Source organism: Palaemon carinicauda, chromosome 41 (genome assembly GCF_036898095.1).
Source record: "Palaemon carinicauda isolate YSFRI2023 chromosome 41, ASM3689809v2, whole genome shotgun sequence".
Classification (NCBI taxonomy): domain Eukaryota; kingdom Metazoa; phylum Arthropoda; class Malacostraca; order Decapoda; family Palaemonidae; genus Palaemon; species Palaemon carinicauda.
The window spans coordinates 47,552,933-47,573,594 of NC_090765.1; the positions used below are offsets into that span (position 1 = coordinate 47,552,933).

At 33.8% G+C, this 20,662-nt stretch overlaps 2 protein-coding genes across 2 annotated transcripts in view; one reads left to right on the forward strand and one right to left on the reverse strand.

The window, feature by feature from the left end:
• The window catches only part of LOC137632416 (sialate:O-sulfotransferase 1-like), a 24,848-nt gene extending 23,944 nt beyond the window's left edge, over positions 1 to 904 (reverse strand). Inside the window, exon 1 of the mRNA XM_068364349.1 lies at positions 852 to 904. Coding sequence (XP_068220450.1) covers positions 852 to 904 — 53 coding nt within the window. The remainder of the gene's footprint in view (positions 1 to 851) is intronic.
• Positions 905 to 12,199: 11,295 nt separating this feature from the next.
• Positions 12,200 to 20,662, forward strand: part of LOC137632301 (uncharacterized) — a 35,644-nt gene continuing 27,181 nt past the window's right edge. The window contains exon 1 of the mRNA XM_068364215.1: positions 12,200 to 12,600. Coding sequence (XP_068220316.1) covers positions 12,465 to 12,600 — 136 coding nt within the window. The 5' untranslated portion in view covers positions 12,200 to 12,464. The remainder of the gene's footprint in view (positions 12,601 to 20,662) is intronic.

A 20,662-nucleotide genomic window follows, 5' to 3' on the forward strand; every position in this document is an offset into this window, starting at 1 on the left:
TTATTACTCAGCACCCAGCCTGTCTCTTACAATCTCATTGTGAAGATTTAACGTGGTAATTTTCGAAGTATCGATTAGTAATTACCAGATGATAGATTTTAATTGACAATCACAGGAGCTGTGTTTGACAAGCCATTCCCACCTCAATCTCTTACCATTGAAGTCTCTCTCTCTCTCTCTCCTCTCTCTCTCTCTCTCTCATCTATAGTATTCATAAACTTCTTTATTGTCTCAAAATAAACTATGGACTTGAGTTATATCTCCTGTGAGTAAAGCAAGGAAATTAAAGTAAATCAAAAGTTTTACAAAGTTTCTAAATTATAAAACTGATTGACAACATTGAGTAGGCGTATATAAGCAGTGGAAATATGAAAGAATGCTATCATACTATTCATATCTAACTGTGTAGCATTTACCATCACCTCCTAACATTATCAATGACTCAAGATTTCACGCACTGTAGTTTTATCACCAACAATGATAAAACACGCAAGTTTCATCGAGATGAACAATGAAAACATTAATGTACAACATAAAAACATGACTGTGAAGGACCAGTATATGTACTTTATTATAATCAGTAATTTATCTCTCTCTCTCTCTCTCTCTCCTCTCTCTCTCTCTCTCTCTCTCTCTCTCTCTGTATATATATATATGTATATATATATATATATATATATGCCTTATAAGTAAGTGCAAATGCAATACTTATAATTTCCGTATTGATTTATGTAGTCTTTTATGTGTTCATTAGATCTTGTTGAGATAACTTTAAGACCCTTCTCATCTGGGATTACTTCTTACAAATGAAAATTAATTACAAAACGCAAAAAGGCGGTTCACCTACTCACATTGACAGGGCGAAGCACAAAAGAACACATCCAAAGCGTCTTTTATTGTTCATCGTAGAGTATATAAAATGACGTCCGATATCGCCAACCTCAAAACAACACTTTCTGGAAATGAAGATTATTTTTCCTTCTAGCGTTAAGTCAAACTTTATATTCTGCTTGATTTCGCTTGTGCTTGATTTCGCTTTTAGACAAATGTTTAATCCAGTTCTGAACTACAAGGCGTCTGGTAACTTGACTATTTCAAATATTACGTCTTAGGTATGATTTGATGGCTTTCAAGGTTTGCAGATCGTCAACAAAGATCAAGAGCAAGTGTTTCTTCAACGGACACTCGAATACTCGTTGCCTAAAAGTGCTGAACTCATAGACTCTTATGGTTAGTTAGTTAGTTAACAAGATTTAGACAAGTGTTCCTTGAGTCAGGTGTTCCCGCTAGTTTTCTCACATAATTAATTTTTTCACCCAACATTTTTATTATTATTTATTATGGTTATTATCAAAAAGGTACTGCTTAAGTTTTTCTGACTTTTCATTGGGGTTTCCCTTTGTAGGTATTGAATTCGTTTATTAATTCAGATTTATATGTAAATTTCACTTTTAAGTAACATTGCTTATATCAAATCAGTAATGATAATCATCATCATCACCATCCTCAGTCGTTACCAACCCACTGCAGAACAAAGGCCTCACACATGTCCTTCAACTTGCGTCTGTTTATGGTCGTTCTGTGCCACTCCACGACCGCAAACTCTCTTAGTTCGTCAATTCATCGTCTTCTCTTCCATCCCCGGCTTCTTTTACAGTATCTAGGGTCCCATTCTGTTATTCGTAATGTCCATCTATTGTCTGTCATTCTCATTATATGTCCTGCCCATGTCCATTTCTTTATCTTACATATTAGAATATCCTCTACTTTAGTTTGTTCTCGTATCCATGTTGCTCTTTTTAACAATAAATAATAATAATAATAATAATAATAATAATAATAATAATAATAATAATATTTCGAGTGGCTCTGCTTTTACTACAATGCGTCTCTGATATTCCATAATGTTTTAGTTACAAAAAAATTGGTAATGATCAAATAATTTGGATGGAAAAATAACCACTAGCAACAAGGAAAAATCTCCTGAAATTGTTTGTACAGATACAGATTCTGAAAAACAGATACATCTATCGTAGGGTCAGAGATCTATATAAAAAATATCCCATGATCCGCATGTTACCTTGAAAAATAAAGCTTGATAAAACTTACGATAAATATCGTTATGAAATGATAACTAACTCTCACGATGCCTACTTGCCAAACCTCGTTAAAATTAAAACATATTTGTACATCGAATTGAAAAAATAAAAAACGTCGTTACAGAAACGTATACCCTGAGAAAAACTTTGGTTCATAAAACTTATATATATCTTTTATTATTATTATTGTTATTATTATTATTATTATTATTATTATTATTATTATTATTATTATTATTATTATTATTATTATTATTAATCCACACTTAAAAATTTGCAGTAAGATAATAGTAAAAATCCTGGAAAAGTTGTTGCCAGGTATTTACCGTTTTAGAATATGATATATTAACGTAAACGAGTGATATTACGGTTACCAACCCGTAAAAGATAGTAACAAAATACGGTAAAAAATACGGTCGTCTGTATTTTACTTAAATACGGCTGAGAACAGTATGTTTTTACGGAGAATTTCCGATTAAAATTACGGTTTTTTAACAGTACATAGTGTCTGGGCTTTTAAAGTTCTATTGGTAATCCCTTCTTTGCATTACATCCATAAACCTAAACAGAAATTGTGTCAAACATCCTTGAAGGATTGAATTGAATAAAAAATTGAGGCCTTAAGCCAAGCACTAGGGCATCAAAAGCCATTCACAGCATGTATAATGCAAATTAATCAAACATACCCGTACTCTCACATTTGGTATAATTTCAACTTATAAAACCAATCGCATAACTTTCATACAATAATATCTAAATGCAAAGTAAGGAGGGATTAAAATTATTAAAAAAGATAAATTAATAAAATTATTTAAAGCTCATGATATAAACCAATACTCTGTATAAATTTTTCCAAGTTCGGGGTATTACAATTTTCTCCCAGTATATCTCGTAAAGGTTTTTCTTGGAGAAAATGTGTCGTCCTCTGAAGATTAAAACCTCGAAGGACACGAAGTGAACTTTGCTAATTGGGTAGTTAAAAATATATTAGTAAAAAAAATATTTTATATATATATATATATATATATATATATATATATTGTGTGTTTATGTATGTATATATGTATACATGTGATTTTTTTTTATTTTTTAAAGTTTGGGAAAACATTTTTATTTAATTTGTAATCCAGAAATTACGTTAAATCGTTAAAAGAAAGGTTCCAACTTCTAGTGGTCCTTTCATAGTCCTATGTAGGAGTGCCTTCTGGTTTCTACTTTTTCATCTTCTATTAATTTACATTACTTTCGTAATTGATCTATACCAAAATACAGATGTGAACTTACAGTGTTTTTGAACATTATAAGTCAACTCAATACAAATTAAATCAATTAATAAAATTATACAATACAATAATGTTTATTGTACAAGCGTTTTTTAACTTAATAATACAAATGTTACATATTTAAGTGAATCATAGATGTATTCCTTTGTGAATATCTTATTCAATTCTTTTTTGAAAGTATGACTTATTAAAATTTTCGTTTTTAACATTCTATTTCTTATGAATATAACTAGATTTAAGTGTGAGTCATTTTTCAACAGTCCTATAGGTCGTCCATATCACACTCCCAAAAAAATCTGATATCAGAACCATTGCATTATTTTCGTCCTTATTTGACACAATTTCATAGTCTTATTTCAGAATCTTAAGCAAACTGTTTGTCTTGATCTTACAACAGTTTTTCAAAAGTGTCTTGAACCATTATAATATTTGCTTCAGTGATAGACAAAAATGAATAAAATGCATGCTATTTTCTACAACACCACAAAATAGACATCTATTTTCAGTTGTTATATTAATTTGTATTCAATATTTCATGTGTATACTTATAAAGTATTCCCCTGTTGTTTCTTATAAATATACTTGTTGTTTACCTGTTTCCAAATCAAAGTCCAATTGAAAAGGGGATACAGTAGCTCTATCTTGGGTTTGTGATCTTTACAATTCATAAGCAACCAATAAGTTTCTTTATTTGTCACTTTTGGATAATTTTTGAAGCGATAGACTTTTCTATGGATGTCAATCATCATGCTATAATATACAGTGATAAAATAGTGCAATCTTTATATTCAATTGTGGTTTCAATTGGAAAAGCTGCCCGAATTTTACAGAAAAAAAAATAAAGCATTTCATAACCGAAACATCTATTTATACAATGTTTCAGAAATGTATGGAACATTATGGCTTTTGATTTGCGCAAAATATTAAATATTCCAACTAACCAACTTTAAATATACCTAAAAACATGATTTTTCTTGCAATTGGTTCATAACTCCTATTCCACATGCATTTATACAAACATCTTTGAATTCTTTGTGCACATGTATTTGGTATTGGATAAACATGTGATATATACCATGTTTTTGCTAAAATCTTACGATTCATTACAATACATTTTTGAAATACTATCAGTCTCCTATTTTTAAAGATACCAACCATCTTGTTAATCTTATCTTCCAAAGAAGACCAGTTCAACTCAACACTTTTATAATAGTTATTAGTAAACTACTAATACTTTACATGAATCTTGAAGAAACTGGTAGCCATTAATTGGTCATACTGTTCTTTTTTCCAACATCGTATACCTAAAATGGAAGTCTTGCCTTTATTCAAAATTGCACCGGACGCTTTTTCATATTCGTTAATTACATCTATACATTCTATAAGACTTTCGTCACGAGTTACAATAATAACAGAATCATCAGCATAACCAAAAAACAGACACATTCAGATGATTTGGTAATTTTAGGGTAAACTCCAAAAGCTGTCTTTTTATCATTCTATAGAAAGGTTCTTGGTACACAATAAATAAAATGATAAGGGACATCTCTGCCTCACAGATTTTTTAATTGAAAAAGGATCAGAGAGGTCACCGTTTATACTTATAACACTCTCAGCATCTTTATATAACATTTGTATCAATTGGATAAAACTACTGGCGAAACCAGATTTCTCTAAAATTGCATATTAGCGTTTCATGATCTACACGATCAAAAGCTTTTGACCAGTCTAAGTTTATAAAAGCTGCCTCCTTATTATTTTCATTTGTGTAAACCATAATATCCCTCATTAAGACGTTCAATTTGATTATTAAACTATTTTCAAGACAGGTAAACTGTTCAGAGACTATCATTAAATTTAATAAATTTTTTATTCTGTTAGTTATTATCTAGCTATGACTTTAAAATCTACATTTACCATTGTTATCGGTGTCCAGTTAGTAATATGATTTAAATTAAGTCTCTTCCTTACGGTGTGACACTAATTATTCCTTTATTTAGTTTTACCACGGTCTTATTTTCAAATATAAATTTCATTAGGCTTACAAAATCTTGCTCGATATCTTTCCAAAATGTCTTATGAAATTCTACTGGGAGACCGTCTATTCCAGGACTTTTCCCATTTTTCATTCTACAAAGGGCTGCAAATACTTCAGACTCTGTCACGTCTGCTGTTAATACATCATTTTCATTTTTGTCTATAAAACCATTGATTAAATTGATAAACATTTGTTGACTATGTTTATTACATTTTTCTTTTTTAAAGAGGTTTTCAAAATAGTCTCTTACGTACATAATAATTGCATTGGGATAGACAATCTCTCAAAAAAAAAATGGCACCACCGTCTCTCGAAAACGCGCAGAGGTCTCCCCCCGCTAGGAAAAGCTAGGTGGTACCTTAAACACTAGCACTCCTGTATGAAACCTTGCACTGTATTTTGTCTATGAAAGATAATTATCTTACCGTCTATATATACCAGAAATCACAGCATGTTCATAAACCTCTCACCTCATTTCCTTTCAGTGAAAAACTCCGGGTTCAAAGAAAATTGGGGAAAACTTGAGGAATAGCTCCGACAACAATTTGTACTTCGCTCTTCTTCCTCTGACTTTTACTGGTCTATCCCTGGAGATCATCATCGTGTCCTTTTTCGCACCAACATTTTATCCGCTGCATAGTGGCCTGATAACGTTCGTAGAGGTCCAAAGCTGTACAGATTGGCCACTGTTCACACCCACGAAGTCTGTAGTCCATTGTCTGGATGAGATGTCAACATGGGCTCTCAGTCTCAGCAGAGGGGTCGTGACCCACTTATAAAGATCGTCTCCAGTTCTTCCAACTCTATCAATTGCTTGACTAAGAGTAACCCAATCTTTTCTACAGAGGTTTGTTTTATGGGGTAGAGACTCACATGGGCTTTGGATGGCCTCACCAGATTCGGCGTCAATGACCATAGATTTCATGATGCCAGATAACTCTAATCAATCACCAGGTGGGCAATGGTCTGGTCTATCCAGCATTCTAGGTAGTAAGTTGCTGACTCAATGGGGTAGAGGCTAGTGGTGGTTATGAAGCTCTTGCTAGATTTTAATATTTGTCTAACCACCAGTAATCATTGAGATGCCTTTCATCATTTTCTTGTGTATATTTCTGGGTATTTTAATGACTGTTCGGCGGATGTTCGCTGATGCAATGCCAGCCAATCTATAGAGTACTGGAGGGGGTGTTGGTCTTAAGGCATCGGTAATTATACGACATGCTTGAGTGAGTTTGGCGTCAACTTTATGGGAATGACAGGACCTTTCCCTGACTGGTGAGCAGTATTCGACAGTGGAGTAGTTGAGTGCCTGAGCTGTTTGTCTGAGGATTTGCTCCCCAATATGGACTAACAATCTTGCTAAGGAGGTTATTCCTGGTAGCTACCTTTACTGTCCTTACATGCTCCCTAAAAGATAGTTTTCGGCGATACAAAGGCTCCATCCTCGACTGTTGACCCCAGGTCTTGTCAACGTACAAAAACAAAGCTAATATCTATATTATCACACCAACTCTAGTACTCTCCACTCAACCCTTGTTACTCTGATTTGCTATGGTCCCCTTCATAGTTCTTGAACATTCTGCCTGGCATATTTGGATGTAAGCAAGTAGCTTGTCTTTATTACAAATTCCACTCCATGCAAATACAACTAAAATTTCTTAAGTGCAAATACTATAGGTTGTCAGTACCTTACAATTGGGCAATATTTGTCTTCTATTTTTTCTTAATAATTAGGAAATATGTACCACCAAATGCTGTAAGTCAATTTATCAAATGCTTTTTATTGAGGTTCTTTCAACAAAACTTTGTTTCTTCAAAGGAACGGCAAAATTGATCAGGTTGTACATATATTTTCTGTAGTATCCTGCTAATCTGAGGGACTACTGTTTGATTTATGACTTGGTCCTTTTAATGGTGATTCATCTTGGATTTTTGTCAATTTTGCTGTGCCCATGACTATTTTGTTAAAGTGTCCCGTACTCCCTAGAGTGACTGCAATAATAATTGCAAGAATGAGTGGTAAATTTGTCGGAAAACCCGAACACTCCACGAAACAATCCGTAATAAAAAGAAATATGAAGTTTGGTTTGCCATAACATTTTATAGCAACAATAAAGTAGTTAAGAAATGACAGGGATTTGCACAATAGAAAATCCGACAAGATAGTTATAGTTATAATGGATGAAATAATATTCTAAAAATATACTTCCACTTCTATATGATGCTTTTACATATTTACAGCTAACAGATTTGAAGCATGTTAAAATTTTAATTGCCCTGATACATGCAGTAATAATGTACATGTAATAGGAATGTGTTGTCACCTATGTTAATTATCCTCCTCATGGATTTTGTAATGCGTAGATGGTGGAGAAGGATTGGACTGGATTGGTTATAGGAATTTTCCAGACCTAGAGTATGCTGATGATGCTGTCCTTATTAGCAGAACACCACAGGATTTGCAATGCTTGCTTACCAGAATGCATGAAATATCACACGAGGTTGTGCTGGATATAAATATAAGAAAGACAGAGATGGTGAAAACGGAGTATGCAATGTAAGATTAGATATCATTGGAAGGAGAAAGGTTTAAGGAGGTAGAATCTTTCAAGTATTTAGGAACTATGATCTCCAATACAGGGTCTTTAGAATTAGAGTTTAGTGAAAGATTGGAAAAAGCAAATCAGACAATGGGTAGGTTAAGTAAATTTTAGATATCAAATCGCCTGAAATTACATATAAAAATCCGACTATATATCAGTTTAGTGAGATCGGTGTTACACTATAGACATGAGTCATGGTATGACAATGAAGCAATCTCCAATGGATTTAGTAGGTTTGAGAACAAAGCCCTCAGATGGATATTGGGAATTCAATGGCAGGACAGGATTAGAAATGAAACTAGAACATAGATTAATCGAGTGCCATATGTTGATGAGATCATGAAGAGGGGTAGATGGAGATGGTTTGGGCATGCTCTTCGCACATTCCCATTAGAGATTAGTTCACCAAACGTTCAGTTGGGCTCCACAAGGCACTAGAAGAGTTGGAAGCCCCAGACCTATATAGCTGAGGACTATGAAGCGCGAAGTAGGAGATGATGAATGGAGAAGTATTGAATTAAAAGCTCAAGATAGAGACGACTAGCGAAATCTAACAGGATTAAGTCAAGCATCACCATTTTCACATCACATCCAACCACTTCATAGGAATAGAAAGCTCTGCAAATTTGTAAATATTTGTAATTGGTAAAAGTGCGAACACAAACATAAGGGATTGAGAGAGAGAGAGAGAGAGAGAGAGAGAGAGAGAGAGAGAGAGAGAGAGAGAGAGAGAGAGAGAGAGGAGAGAGAGGAGAGAGAGAGAGAGAGAATAATACTGGTTTATAATGTTAACCATAAAATGAAGCACTCGTTTTCTGTCACAAAGAAAAGGAAGTCAGAGAAAATGGTTTAGTTCATTCTATTCCTCCTAGAATTCAACACTAAATCTCTCTCTCTCTCTCTCTCTCTCTCTCTCTCTCTCTCTCTCTCTCTCTCTCTCTCTCTCTCTCTCTCATGTTTGTGTTCACACTTCTACCAATTACAAATATTTACAAGTTTGCAGAACATTCTATTCCTATGAAGTGGTTGGATGTGATGATGTGCGTTAATTGCAATGTGAAAACGGTAATGCTTGACTTAATCCTTTTATATTACTATGCTACTTAGATTGAACTCTCTGAGTCAGCATTTTAAACATCTGTATGCTTGTAACTTTCTGGCCAATCATTTTTGTGGGATACTGTGATCCATCCTTTCACCTTTGCTAAACTTTTAACCATTTTCTACATATCTCATTAAACGTTTGATCACTTTCTACGGATCTCCTCTTTTATCATATTCATTAGGCAATTTGTCAAATAGTTCATCTTAACAGCGTAAATCCTTTTTCGTCATTTGCATTCACCATACGCACTTTACTTCCATGGATAGTGGTTCCAAATATCCCCTCATACATTTGTACCCTCAAGCAAGAGAACTTTACCCCAAGACAGTGGCACACCATGGTTCATAGGCTATGGCACCACCAAAATAGAAAACAGTGGTTTGATTTTGGAGTGTCCTTCTAGAAAACCTGCTTACCATAACTAAAGAGTCTCTTCTACCCTTAGGCTACCAAGAGGAAAGTAGCCACTGAACAATTACAGTGCCGTAGTTAACTCCTTTAGCAAAGGATAGTTGTTTGGTAATCTCAGTGTTGTCAGGTTTATAAGGACAGAGGAGAATGTGGAAAGGATATGCCAGACTATTCGGCGTATGTGTAGGCAAAAGGAAAATGAGCAGTAACCAGAGAGAAGGATCCAATGTAGTACTGTCTGACCAGTCAAAGGACCCAATAACTCTCTAGCGATAGTATTTCAAACGTTCAAACTTGCAGCTAATGTTATGTTGAAAAGGCTGACATAGGTCTCTTTTTATAGTTTATATATGAAAGATCTGTTTTAATGTTGTTACTGTTCTTGAAATATTTTAATTTTTCTTAATTCTAATATGGTTTGTTTATTTCCATATTTCCTTTCCTCAGAGGGCAATTTTTTTCCCTGCTGGAGCCCTTGGGCCTGTTGTATCCTGCTTTTCCAACTATGATTGTAGCTTCCTGGTAATAATAATAATAATAATAATAATAATAATAATAATAATAATAATAATAATAATATTTTCTTCTCCTAGACAGTGATACATCTCGTCTTTCATATTACCATCATTCAATATATTTACTCCGAGATGCATATATGAATCAATCGCTTCTATTCTTCTGCCAGCCATACATATATTCATCATTTAATCTCCCATCGAAGACACTTTCAACTCATTCACCAGCTTCTGCGGCTACTTTCCCCTGCCCCAGTCAGCACAATATTTTCTTACTTTTCAACTTCTCATCTACCTCTACTATCCTATTTCTGACTATTCATGCAATTTCTATAGGGAAAAATTTGATGTTGAAAGTATGTTTGAATGGCTAACCAGATTATGTAAAGACTCCAAGTGAATGGAAAAAATAAATAATTGTTTATTTGTGTTAAGGATAGGAGTACTAGTAAAGTATGAACATTGCGGGTTTAGAGAACGAAGAGTCTGTGTGGATCAAGTTGCCATTATAAAACAGTTCTGTTAAAAGTTCTAGAGTAAAAAGTGAAAGTTGTATGGGGTATGGCTGATGTTTTTAGATGATATTTTTACTTTACATGATAATTTGAAGATACAATAACTAGGGAAAGAGTTTGAAATTGTTTGTAAGTGGAGAATGATAAAAGTTAAATGTGAATAATAAGACAGGCCGAATTTAAATCGAAAATAAGATGGTAATTCAATCGGCAGAAATATGGCTGATGGAAGAGACAAATTCAAATTAGGTGAACTGTGGTTGGGTGCAGGATGTATGCATTAGAATTAGAAGAGAAGATGACTTTATAAAATCTGAAGCAGGAATGCATGAAGGAAATGGTAAGTCAATAGGTAAGACCAAAAAGTTGATGTGGTTAAGATGAAGTTCTTGAGTTGTATTTGTCGAATAAGAGAGAGTCTGGATAGAATCAAGACAGTAATGTAATTAAATGAGGATATCATTTGTGTGTGTTGGGAGAAAGGAGTGAGGAAGAACTGTGAAGTGTAAAAGAGGTATTGAAATTGATTGATTGATTTGAGATTTTCTGGCATCCTGTTATCGAAGGTCATATCGTTTGTTATAAATAAAGAATAAAAGAATGTTTAATTAAAACCATAAAAGCAAATATGACATCATAAAAGTTAGATAGTTTTTAGACGACCTCCTTCTGAAATAAATCTAAAAATGCCGCTAGCATTGTACAACACATCATGTTCAAGAATCTTGACAAAGATGAACGTGCCATCCTCACCTCGAGCCTCAAACAGAATTGTATTTCTTTCTGTGCTATAAGGGGGGCATTCAGTTAATAAATGTCTCAGGCTTTTCAAACAAGTTACATAGAGGTGAGTGCCGCATTGTCTATTAGGAAATTGAAGTCTGTTTTGAAGCCGCTATTATTGTTAAAATTTTATGCTAATGGGTTTAATATCTTAGTTTCAGCTCTCAGTATATATATATATATATATATATATATATATATATATATATATATATATATATATATATATATATAAACGTGACAATGACTTTTTTGTTTTTCTTATGAGCCATTCCCTGATGGGAAGATGTGTACAGGACTGTGGAATTTAGAAGCTCCTGAAAAAAGGATAGATTTAGTAGGGAAAGAAATAATAAATGAAAGAGAATGTTATGTTTCTGATGAACAAGAAATAAGAAATACTGTTTGATGTACCTGACAGCTAATATTATTACAACAGGATTTTAGTAAAATTCCTTACCTGTAATCTTCATCGATTTATTTTCATCACATAATTTATTATTTTTGCCGTCTTTTTTATAGTCTGAACGAATTTTGCCATTATTTTTGTCTTCATTGAACTTTCGACTTTCCTTGTTATTATCACCTTTAAGATAATTCCATTTATTTAGGTACTAACTGGACGCGCGTTTACAGGCAGCCAGCGAAATTAGGTCTCGGTAGAGTTGCCATTAGCCACCTGACATCGGAAAGTCAGAGAAACCGGGATAGCTCGGGAAATAAGGGGGGTGGGGGGCACAGTGGGCTTGGGGCTGTTCTCGTCGCCAATCGTCTCCCGTAACACTAAAACAGAAGTGAAGTCGACAACCAAGCCCAGAGAATCCTGGTATTTGGGCCTTGACCGCGGTTGAGGGCAGAAGCGTCGACTTATTGTTGGGCTGCCGCTTCGTATATCAAGTTTTTGTCTGTGTTGTTTGGTGCGAAATATACATTTTCATTGATTAACATTTTTCGTACAACGGATTGGTAACGTGTTACGAAGAGTTAACTTACTTCATTGCCGTCTTTTTAAGAAAAAAATCAAAGATTCAGATTTAAAAGTTACTAAGTCACGACATATCTCCATGGTGCTGAATATTTGAAAGAGACGAAGTACTGTATATACTGTAGACATGGCGAGATTGAACGAAATGTTAAAAGTAGCGGCTGTGCTGCTTTTATTTTTGATCCAAGCAGGATTAGTATCGGCCACACCGTTACCTTCACAAGAAGAAGACCTAGACAGCGACAGGGAAGGAAAGGGTTTTCGTAAGTAACGGTTTCATTGACATTTTATCTTATACTTTCTTTAAGTAAATGACAATTTTAGGTCAATAGTAAAGATAAATTGGGTTTGTCATTCTTAATTCTAGAATTCGTCGTCGATCGTAGTAGTTGAAAATAAGGCTAACACGGTAAAATAGAAATTACTTTCTTTTTCTGTATTACAGATTCTTCAAAACATTATACACATATGTGTATGTATATATAGATTATATGTGTGTGAAATGTATATATATATATATATATATATATATATATATGTATATATATATATACATATATATAAATATGTATATGTATATATATATATTTATATATATATATATATATATATATATATATATGTGTGTGTGTGTGTGTGTGTTTGTGTGTGTGTGTGTGTTTGTGTGTGTGTGTGTTTGTTTGTTTGTGTTTTTGTGTAGATAGAATTAATGTTGCTACTTTAAAATTTGAGTTACTCTTAAATCTAAATTAGGTTTTTTTTATGTATACAGTACTGCAATAGGAAAGACGTTTTATTTTAGAAGCTGTGGCATTTGGATTCTAGAACTATTTTCTATTATCTTAACGGCTTGTAGCTTTAAACCTAATACATAGTAATGGTCTTCTAATGTTCATGTCTGAAGATACAACTCTCTTGTTTGTCTAAAATCTTTATAGATAAATGAAAATGTATCAGAAAGCGGAAGCTACGAAACAGTTATCTGAGAGAGAGAGAGAGAGAGAGAGAGAGAGAGAGAGAGAGAGAGAGAGAGAGAGAGAGAGAGAGAGAGAGAGAATGTCCACTTAAGCTTTCTCTCATATATACAAATTTACTGATAGATCTATATAAGTGTTCATAATGAAAAAAAAAATATGAGTAAACAATCTCATGAATAAAAGAGGCATATTTTGAAACAAAATGATGCAGACAACATCGTTCAGTAAAGATGACCAAATTTGACATAGGATTGCTTGGAATGCGGGAAAAATATTTAGTAATATATCATTTCACTGTTTTGGCCCAGCCACATATCTTGCATTGTAAAAGTTGGTAGGCCCACTTATGCGCAACATTAAATGTGTGTGTGTGCGTAGTGACACACATCTGACAATACAATGAAGAGACAATATTAATTAAATGTTGATATTAAGGCCGACGTTAGGGAATTTTATTATTAAAGAAGTAATTCTTGTTATGAACGTTATTGGATGTGTAGAAAATTAACTTCGTATAATGTTCAAGTTAGTTTAATGAAAGACTGGTCTCCTTGTAAGTTTATTGGATGATATGAAATTGGGGGCAGCCTTAACGGTTCCTATAACAGTGGAATAGGAACGAGTGGGACCAAGAAGGATTAGGTCAGTGGAGTCATCTTCATAGTTACAACAGGTGTCTGTGACAAGGAACCTGGTCAAGTGTAGGCTGCCATAACGGTAAGTTTAATGGTGTGTAGAGATCAGACAAGACACTATTACGAAGGTAATCGGAAACACGCAAGCCTTAGAAATCTAATCTAGTAGATTTTTGTCATAAACTAAGTAAATATATTTGTAAGATTCGCGTAGGCTGTGTGTATGCGTATCATTAGTTTGTTATAGCAATGTCTCTTTAGCAATAGAAATCAGGATAGTTCTTCTGAATAATCTCTTCCTACATTTTTTTCGTTGACACCTATTTACATATACATACATATATAAGTTATTTACATGGTTGTTTATGACTCCATTCAAGTATATTCTCACAGTTACCCTACATATAGCAATCTATTTTATTTAGGTTCCAACGATTCATGATCACAATAAGTACTCATAAGTAAAGGTCCCCATATTCAAACCAATACAATTAGTGCTAAAACACATATAAATATGTTAATTTCAAACGAGCGTTATAACCTACATATTGCAGATCATACAAGAGAAACACAGTGACCTACACATAATGCATTTTACCAAGTCATTCTGATCACTCTGCAGTTTCTGTTATTTTTCAATACGAGATTGCAGCCATTGTTTACGCTGATTGGTATAAGAATTAGAATGTGAACATATTTATATACTTATCTGTGTATATACATACATATATATGTCATTAGTCACTGGATCATGAATTACCTACTGTGGGGTTAAACTTGCACACAATTAATTACTTTATACACCTACAGTGCACTCGAGATTTATCAATAGTGTCGAACGCCGTATAGACACTGCGTCATTCATATCTATCGTGAATTCCTTCCTGTGCTGAATTAAACCGTACGCTTCGTGGATATCAAGGCTCTTCCTTTCCCATACGTCTTTTTCCTCCGTCAATTTAACGCTTCCCAAGCCTTCTTCCCCTTATAATTCTTTCCATTTCCTCATTTTGCACACCTTTCCCTGACCTATTGTCACCCATCGTTTCCATATACTTAATCGTGTCATCTGAAGGTATTTTTATGTGAGCTGTTACTTGTGATGATTTTTTTACTACTTTCAGGTATGCCTTTCTCCACATTTTATCACCATATCCTTTCCTCCTCTGCATCATATACTACGTAAACAGTTCATATACGTAACTTAAACATTTTCTTTTCTTGAGCAGATGGGAGTAAGTGGGCCTTTTCGTACCATCATTATTGAATTTTTGAGACTGCAAAGGGTAGTTGTTTATGGGAATCATAGTAACTGTAGAAATATATCTGGTGTTCCTCACGGCGTAGTGTTCTCGGCTCATTACTTTTCGTACCATGTACGCATGATGTGTAGCAAACAAGCTCGTTGCATATGCAGATGATGCTACTCTCTTTGCATCAATTCCATTTCCGGAATGTAGCTCTAGTGTTTCTGAATCCCTAATAGATATATAGCTAAAATTAAAGTGTGGTGAATTTATGAGGTATGAAGTTGAACAGTAACAAAACTCAATGTATGATATAATTTTAAATGAATCATGGATAGTGACTACTCAACATCCAGATTTTTTAATTGACAATATCACTTTGATATTATACATCATCTCCTTCTACGCTTATGGACGCAAAGGGCCTCGGCTAGATATCGCCAGTCGTCTCTAACTTGAGCTTTTAAATCAATAATTCTCCATTCATCATTTTCTACTTCACGCTTCACAGTCCTCAGCCATGTAGGCCTGGGACTTCCAACTCTTCTAGTGCCTTGTGGAGCCCAGTTAAAATTTGGTGGACTAGTCTCTCTTGGGGAGTGCGAAGAGCATGCCAAAACCATCTCCATCTACCCCTCACCATGATCTCATCCACATATGGCACTCGAGTAATCTCATCTATATTTTCATTTCTAATCCTGTCCTGTCATTTAACTCCCAATATTCTTCTGAAGACTTTGTTCTCAAATCTACTTAATCTGTTGGATTTTGTTTCATTGTCATGCCATGATTCATGTCCATACAGTAATGCCGATCTCACTAAACTGATATATACATTGATTTTTATATGTAATTTCTGGCAATTTGATATCCAAATTTTACTTAACCTAGACATTGTCTGATTTTTTTTCAATCTTTTGTTAAACTCCAATTTCAAAAACCCTGTATTAAAGATCATAGTTTCTAAATATTTAAATGATTCTATCTCATTAATCCTTTCTCCTTCCATTTATACTAAATTTTTCCATTGCATAGTCCGTTCTCATTATCTCTGTCTTTCTTCTATTTATCTTGAGCCCAACCTCATGTGATATTTCATGCATTCTGGTAAGAAGGCATTGCAAATCCTGTGGACTTCTGCTAATAAGGACAGCATAATCAGCATACTCTAGGTTAGCTTATTTCCTATTACCACTCCTTCTCCATCATCCCCAACTGTTCTATGCATTACAAAATCCATGAGGAGAATAGAATAAGCATATAGGTGACAACACATTCCCTTGGAGTGCTCCATTGTTCACTGGAAATTTATTTGATAGAACTCCACTAACATTAACTTTTCACTTGCTATGATCATGAAAAGGGTTAATCAAATTCACATATTTAAGAGGAACTCCATAATAACAACGCAATACTTTACACAAAATTGGCCGGTGCACACTATCAAAGGCTTTTTCCTAGTCCACAAATGCCATTCAAAATTTTTAATTTCAAATGTGATTCTTCATTGCAAATATACTTTTGAAAAACATATTCCATCTGTTTCCTTTTTTATTTGCACAAAAAAAAAAATTGCTTATTGCAATATCAAGATTTTTGGTAATAAATTTATCCTGAGAAATGTGTTAATTCTTTCATTCTACCTTGTTTCGATTAATGTTCGGCAGTATAGTTTTTAGCTGCTGCTCTCATCTTAATTTCAGAGACAAAAACTTGCTGTATATTAAATTTCTTACTCCTGATCTCGATATTAATCTCTGACATTGTCATTCAGTTAATTCTTAGTACATGATGCATGGGATTTTTCATAATTCTGACCCTCCTTTGCATCCATAACTCCCCCGACTGTGCATAGTACTAGGAATGCGGTTAATTCTATCAGCCATTCCGTCTTCATGATAAGGCATAATACTACATAGTAATCTAGAAGTTTTATTTCAGCTGTGACAAGATTATGGAATGATCTTCCTAATGTGATGGTCGAATCGATGGAATTGCATTAGTTTAAACTTGCAGCGATTGTTTTTATGTTGAACAGGTTGACATAGGTCTCTATTCATTTTTCATATATATATATATATATATATATATATATATATATATTTATATATATATATATATATATATATATATATATATATATATATTCACACACACACACACATATATATGTGTATATATATATATATATATATACATATATATGTATATATATATTTATATACAGTATATATGTACTGTATACTGTATATACGCGCGTAAATGTATGTGTATGTGACGCTAATACGCCGGTGAACGTTGGAGAAGGTATGGCTTTAGCCAGTGTTGAGCTTGTGGCCCTATGTATCCACTTGCCGTCCCTTCTTTGACACACCATAACCAGATACCTATCAGATACGTACAGAAATTTGCTGCAAACATTGGTACTAGGAAATTTAGCGTAAAAAACATCTTTAAATCGTTCCGCCGCCCCCGGAAATGTTTTGAAACTTCGGCTAGGTGAGGCGAGTGTCATGGTTTCTAGTCTACTCTAATTTATCTTCTAGGCATTACTAGATAATTACAGAATTGTACAAAGATAAGACCATCTGGTGTAACTAGATACGTTTGGAGATGTGTACAAGTACCGGTATGTCTCTTTGTAGCTCAGAGAAATTTAAAATACAGTGATATAAATTGATCAAATGCATCTTTCGCAGGATTTAGTATGATGATTAAATGTAGTACCTGGTGATGATATAGAAGCTTCTGATGTTATTCTCAGGCCACTTTGTTATTATAGCTATTGCTATATATTTTTAGAATACCATTCTGTAAATCAAATCAATATTATTGACAGAGGAGGTTTTCTGATAGAATCGTCTAGTATTGTGACCAAAAGATGAAATAGGATTGAAAATTTTGGAAATTATTTTCATTTCCAAAATTATCCACTTGCAGTGCAAGAACGTTGAAAATAATTTTCGTAGAACCTGCTCTTTTATTAAAATATATGATTGGTGAAGCAGTGGATCGGCTTAGAGCTAACCACGCAAGTAAATGAGATGAATTTCCTCTACCATTATTATTATTATTATTATTATTATTATTGCTTGCTAAGCTACAACCCTAGTTGGAAAGCAGGATGCCATAATCCCAGGGGCCCATCTATAAATTGGTAAACAAGAAACAAGAGATCATTCAATGAAGTGATGAACAAACAAACCGAGTGCCTTCTTGGGCAGCAAAGAAATTATCATCTCCGCATGAGAGGGCCGTAATTCCATATAACTACTTCCTCAGCTTTGCATTAAAAATAAATTCCTACTTCGAATTTTAAAGCTATGCTAATGAGACGTTCGTCGTCTTGTGAGGCTCAAAGTTATTTATTGGGCGGTTTCAGATTCTCCAGGAGCGGAAATGAGTTTGAAAATTATTGGCGTCGTGGGTAATGACAGAAATGACAGTGATGATGTAGCCTCACGCCTTGTGGGAACACAACGCCCGTGAAAATGTAGCAATGGAAGAGAATCTCTCTCTCTCTCTCTCTCTCTCTCTCTCTCTCTCTCTCTCTCTCTCTCTCTCTCTCTCTCTCTCTCTTTTCTGAACATATTAGAAATTAATTAAATACTTTCAAAAGGCAGTCTCTACTACTTTTAAACAAAACTTCACAATCATTCGTTTCGTTAGATTAATGGGCAATCAGTTTATGGAGTCTAATGATAAGAATCAGAAAATATGCACAATTAGAATTAGCTTTCGTCAAAGTCTGACAACATGTTGTACTTAAAAAAAACAATTTGTGCCTTAGGTGATCCCAAAGGGAAATTAGATCATAGCTATTTTTAATCTGTAAAATATTAATTTTAATGCTTGGTTGGATAGTCATAAAACGAAATTTAGAATATTCTCTTTTAGCCGATAAGGGTTAGTAGCCCACTGTACAGTTAGCTAACCGACCTGTTGTTAAAGCTACCTCAAGTTATGACTGAGGGTTAGTGTGGTTGAAGCGGCTTGGATGGATTGTGCTTCATGCTGACATCTGTTGGCGGCTTTGCGAAGAAACATCACGACTTGCATGGAATTGGAAACTGGACGTATTCAGGAAAAGATATTTTTGCTGTACTTAATCTCATTGGTTTTGCGTGTGTTCACTGACTGCCTAAGTTGAGTGGTCGGGGTGAATTCTAAAGTACGGTACCTGCCGAATTACATTATATTGACAAATCTATTACCACTTTACTATAATTGTCAAGAAAATTAGTTATGACAAGGTGATGTGTGCACCATAATGCCGAGGTCTAGTTTTTCCCAGTCATAACAAAGTATAATTTGGAAATTGGAAAATTCCAAAACACCGGAAAATATGTTTATTTCTATTTCCACGCCGTGCATAACGCATTTCCCATTTTAAATCCATTGGTAGAGCGTATCCTGAATTATTTGAAAAATGTTTTAGTGGAGTAGTACGTGCAGGTACTACGTTTGAAAACGCGCCCGAATTTTATCATTGTTTACGCTGTTATTTTTAAAAGACACAAATAGCTTGAACGTTAGTAGATGTACTAGAAAGATTTAATGAGTCATAGACATATTTGTTCCGTTCTTTTAATGCTTGTTCTTGTACTTAAATAAAAATCAACAATATTTTTCTTTCTCTCCTAAATAAATACAGTAGTTCTCTACTCGGTATACTACCTGAAGTCATGTTGCAGATAAAATTAACTGGAAGAGTTTTAGCAATCCTAGGCCGAGTGTAGTGAGGAGTTTCCCACACAGAGAAAATATCTAAAAAAAAAAAAAAAAAAAAACTTAAGGTTATGGCAGTGTCATAATAAGAAAACTGGTGAGAAAGATAGAAAATATTGTACAAAATAAAGCAACAATATCGATATTTAATTCAAATTCTAGTAGCACAGAAATGATTAATGGGACAATTATTAGTGTTTCTTGATAAAAGGACAGCTGAACATAATCCTGATACTTCATTATAACTTGAAATGTATATATACGGATAAAACCTTTATCACATGTATGTATATCATACTGGTTTACTTTTTCCTGCCTTTGTAGTTGAGTACAAAATAGCTGGGACTTATTTTAAATGTCTTGTTCCTGTTATAGATTACCGATCATGTGAGGATGTTGTTTAGCTACTACTACTACTACTACTACTACTACTACTACTACTACTACTACTACTACTAATAATAATAATAATAATGATAATAATAATAATAATAATGATAATAATAATAATAATAATAATAATACACACCATGCTAAAGTTGTATTGCCAGATACTAATGTCGCAACAAAATCAATATTCAAATGTAATGTGACTGAAATGAGTCAGATTATTAGCAAATCTGTGTTTATTAGGAAAAAAATCTCCAGTTCAGTTGAAACAATAAATGAAAAGTAATGTGGATGTTTGTATTTACAAGAACAAAGTATATTTCACGAGCTAACATGAAATAGAAATCC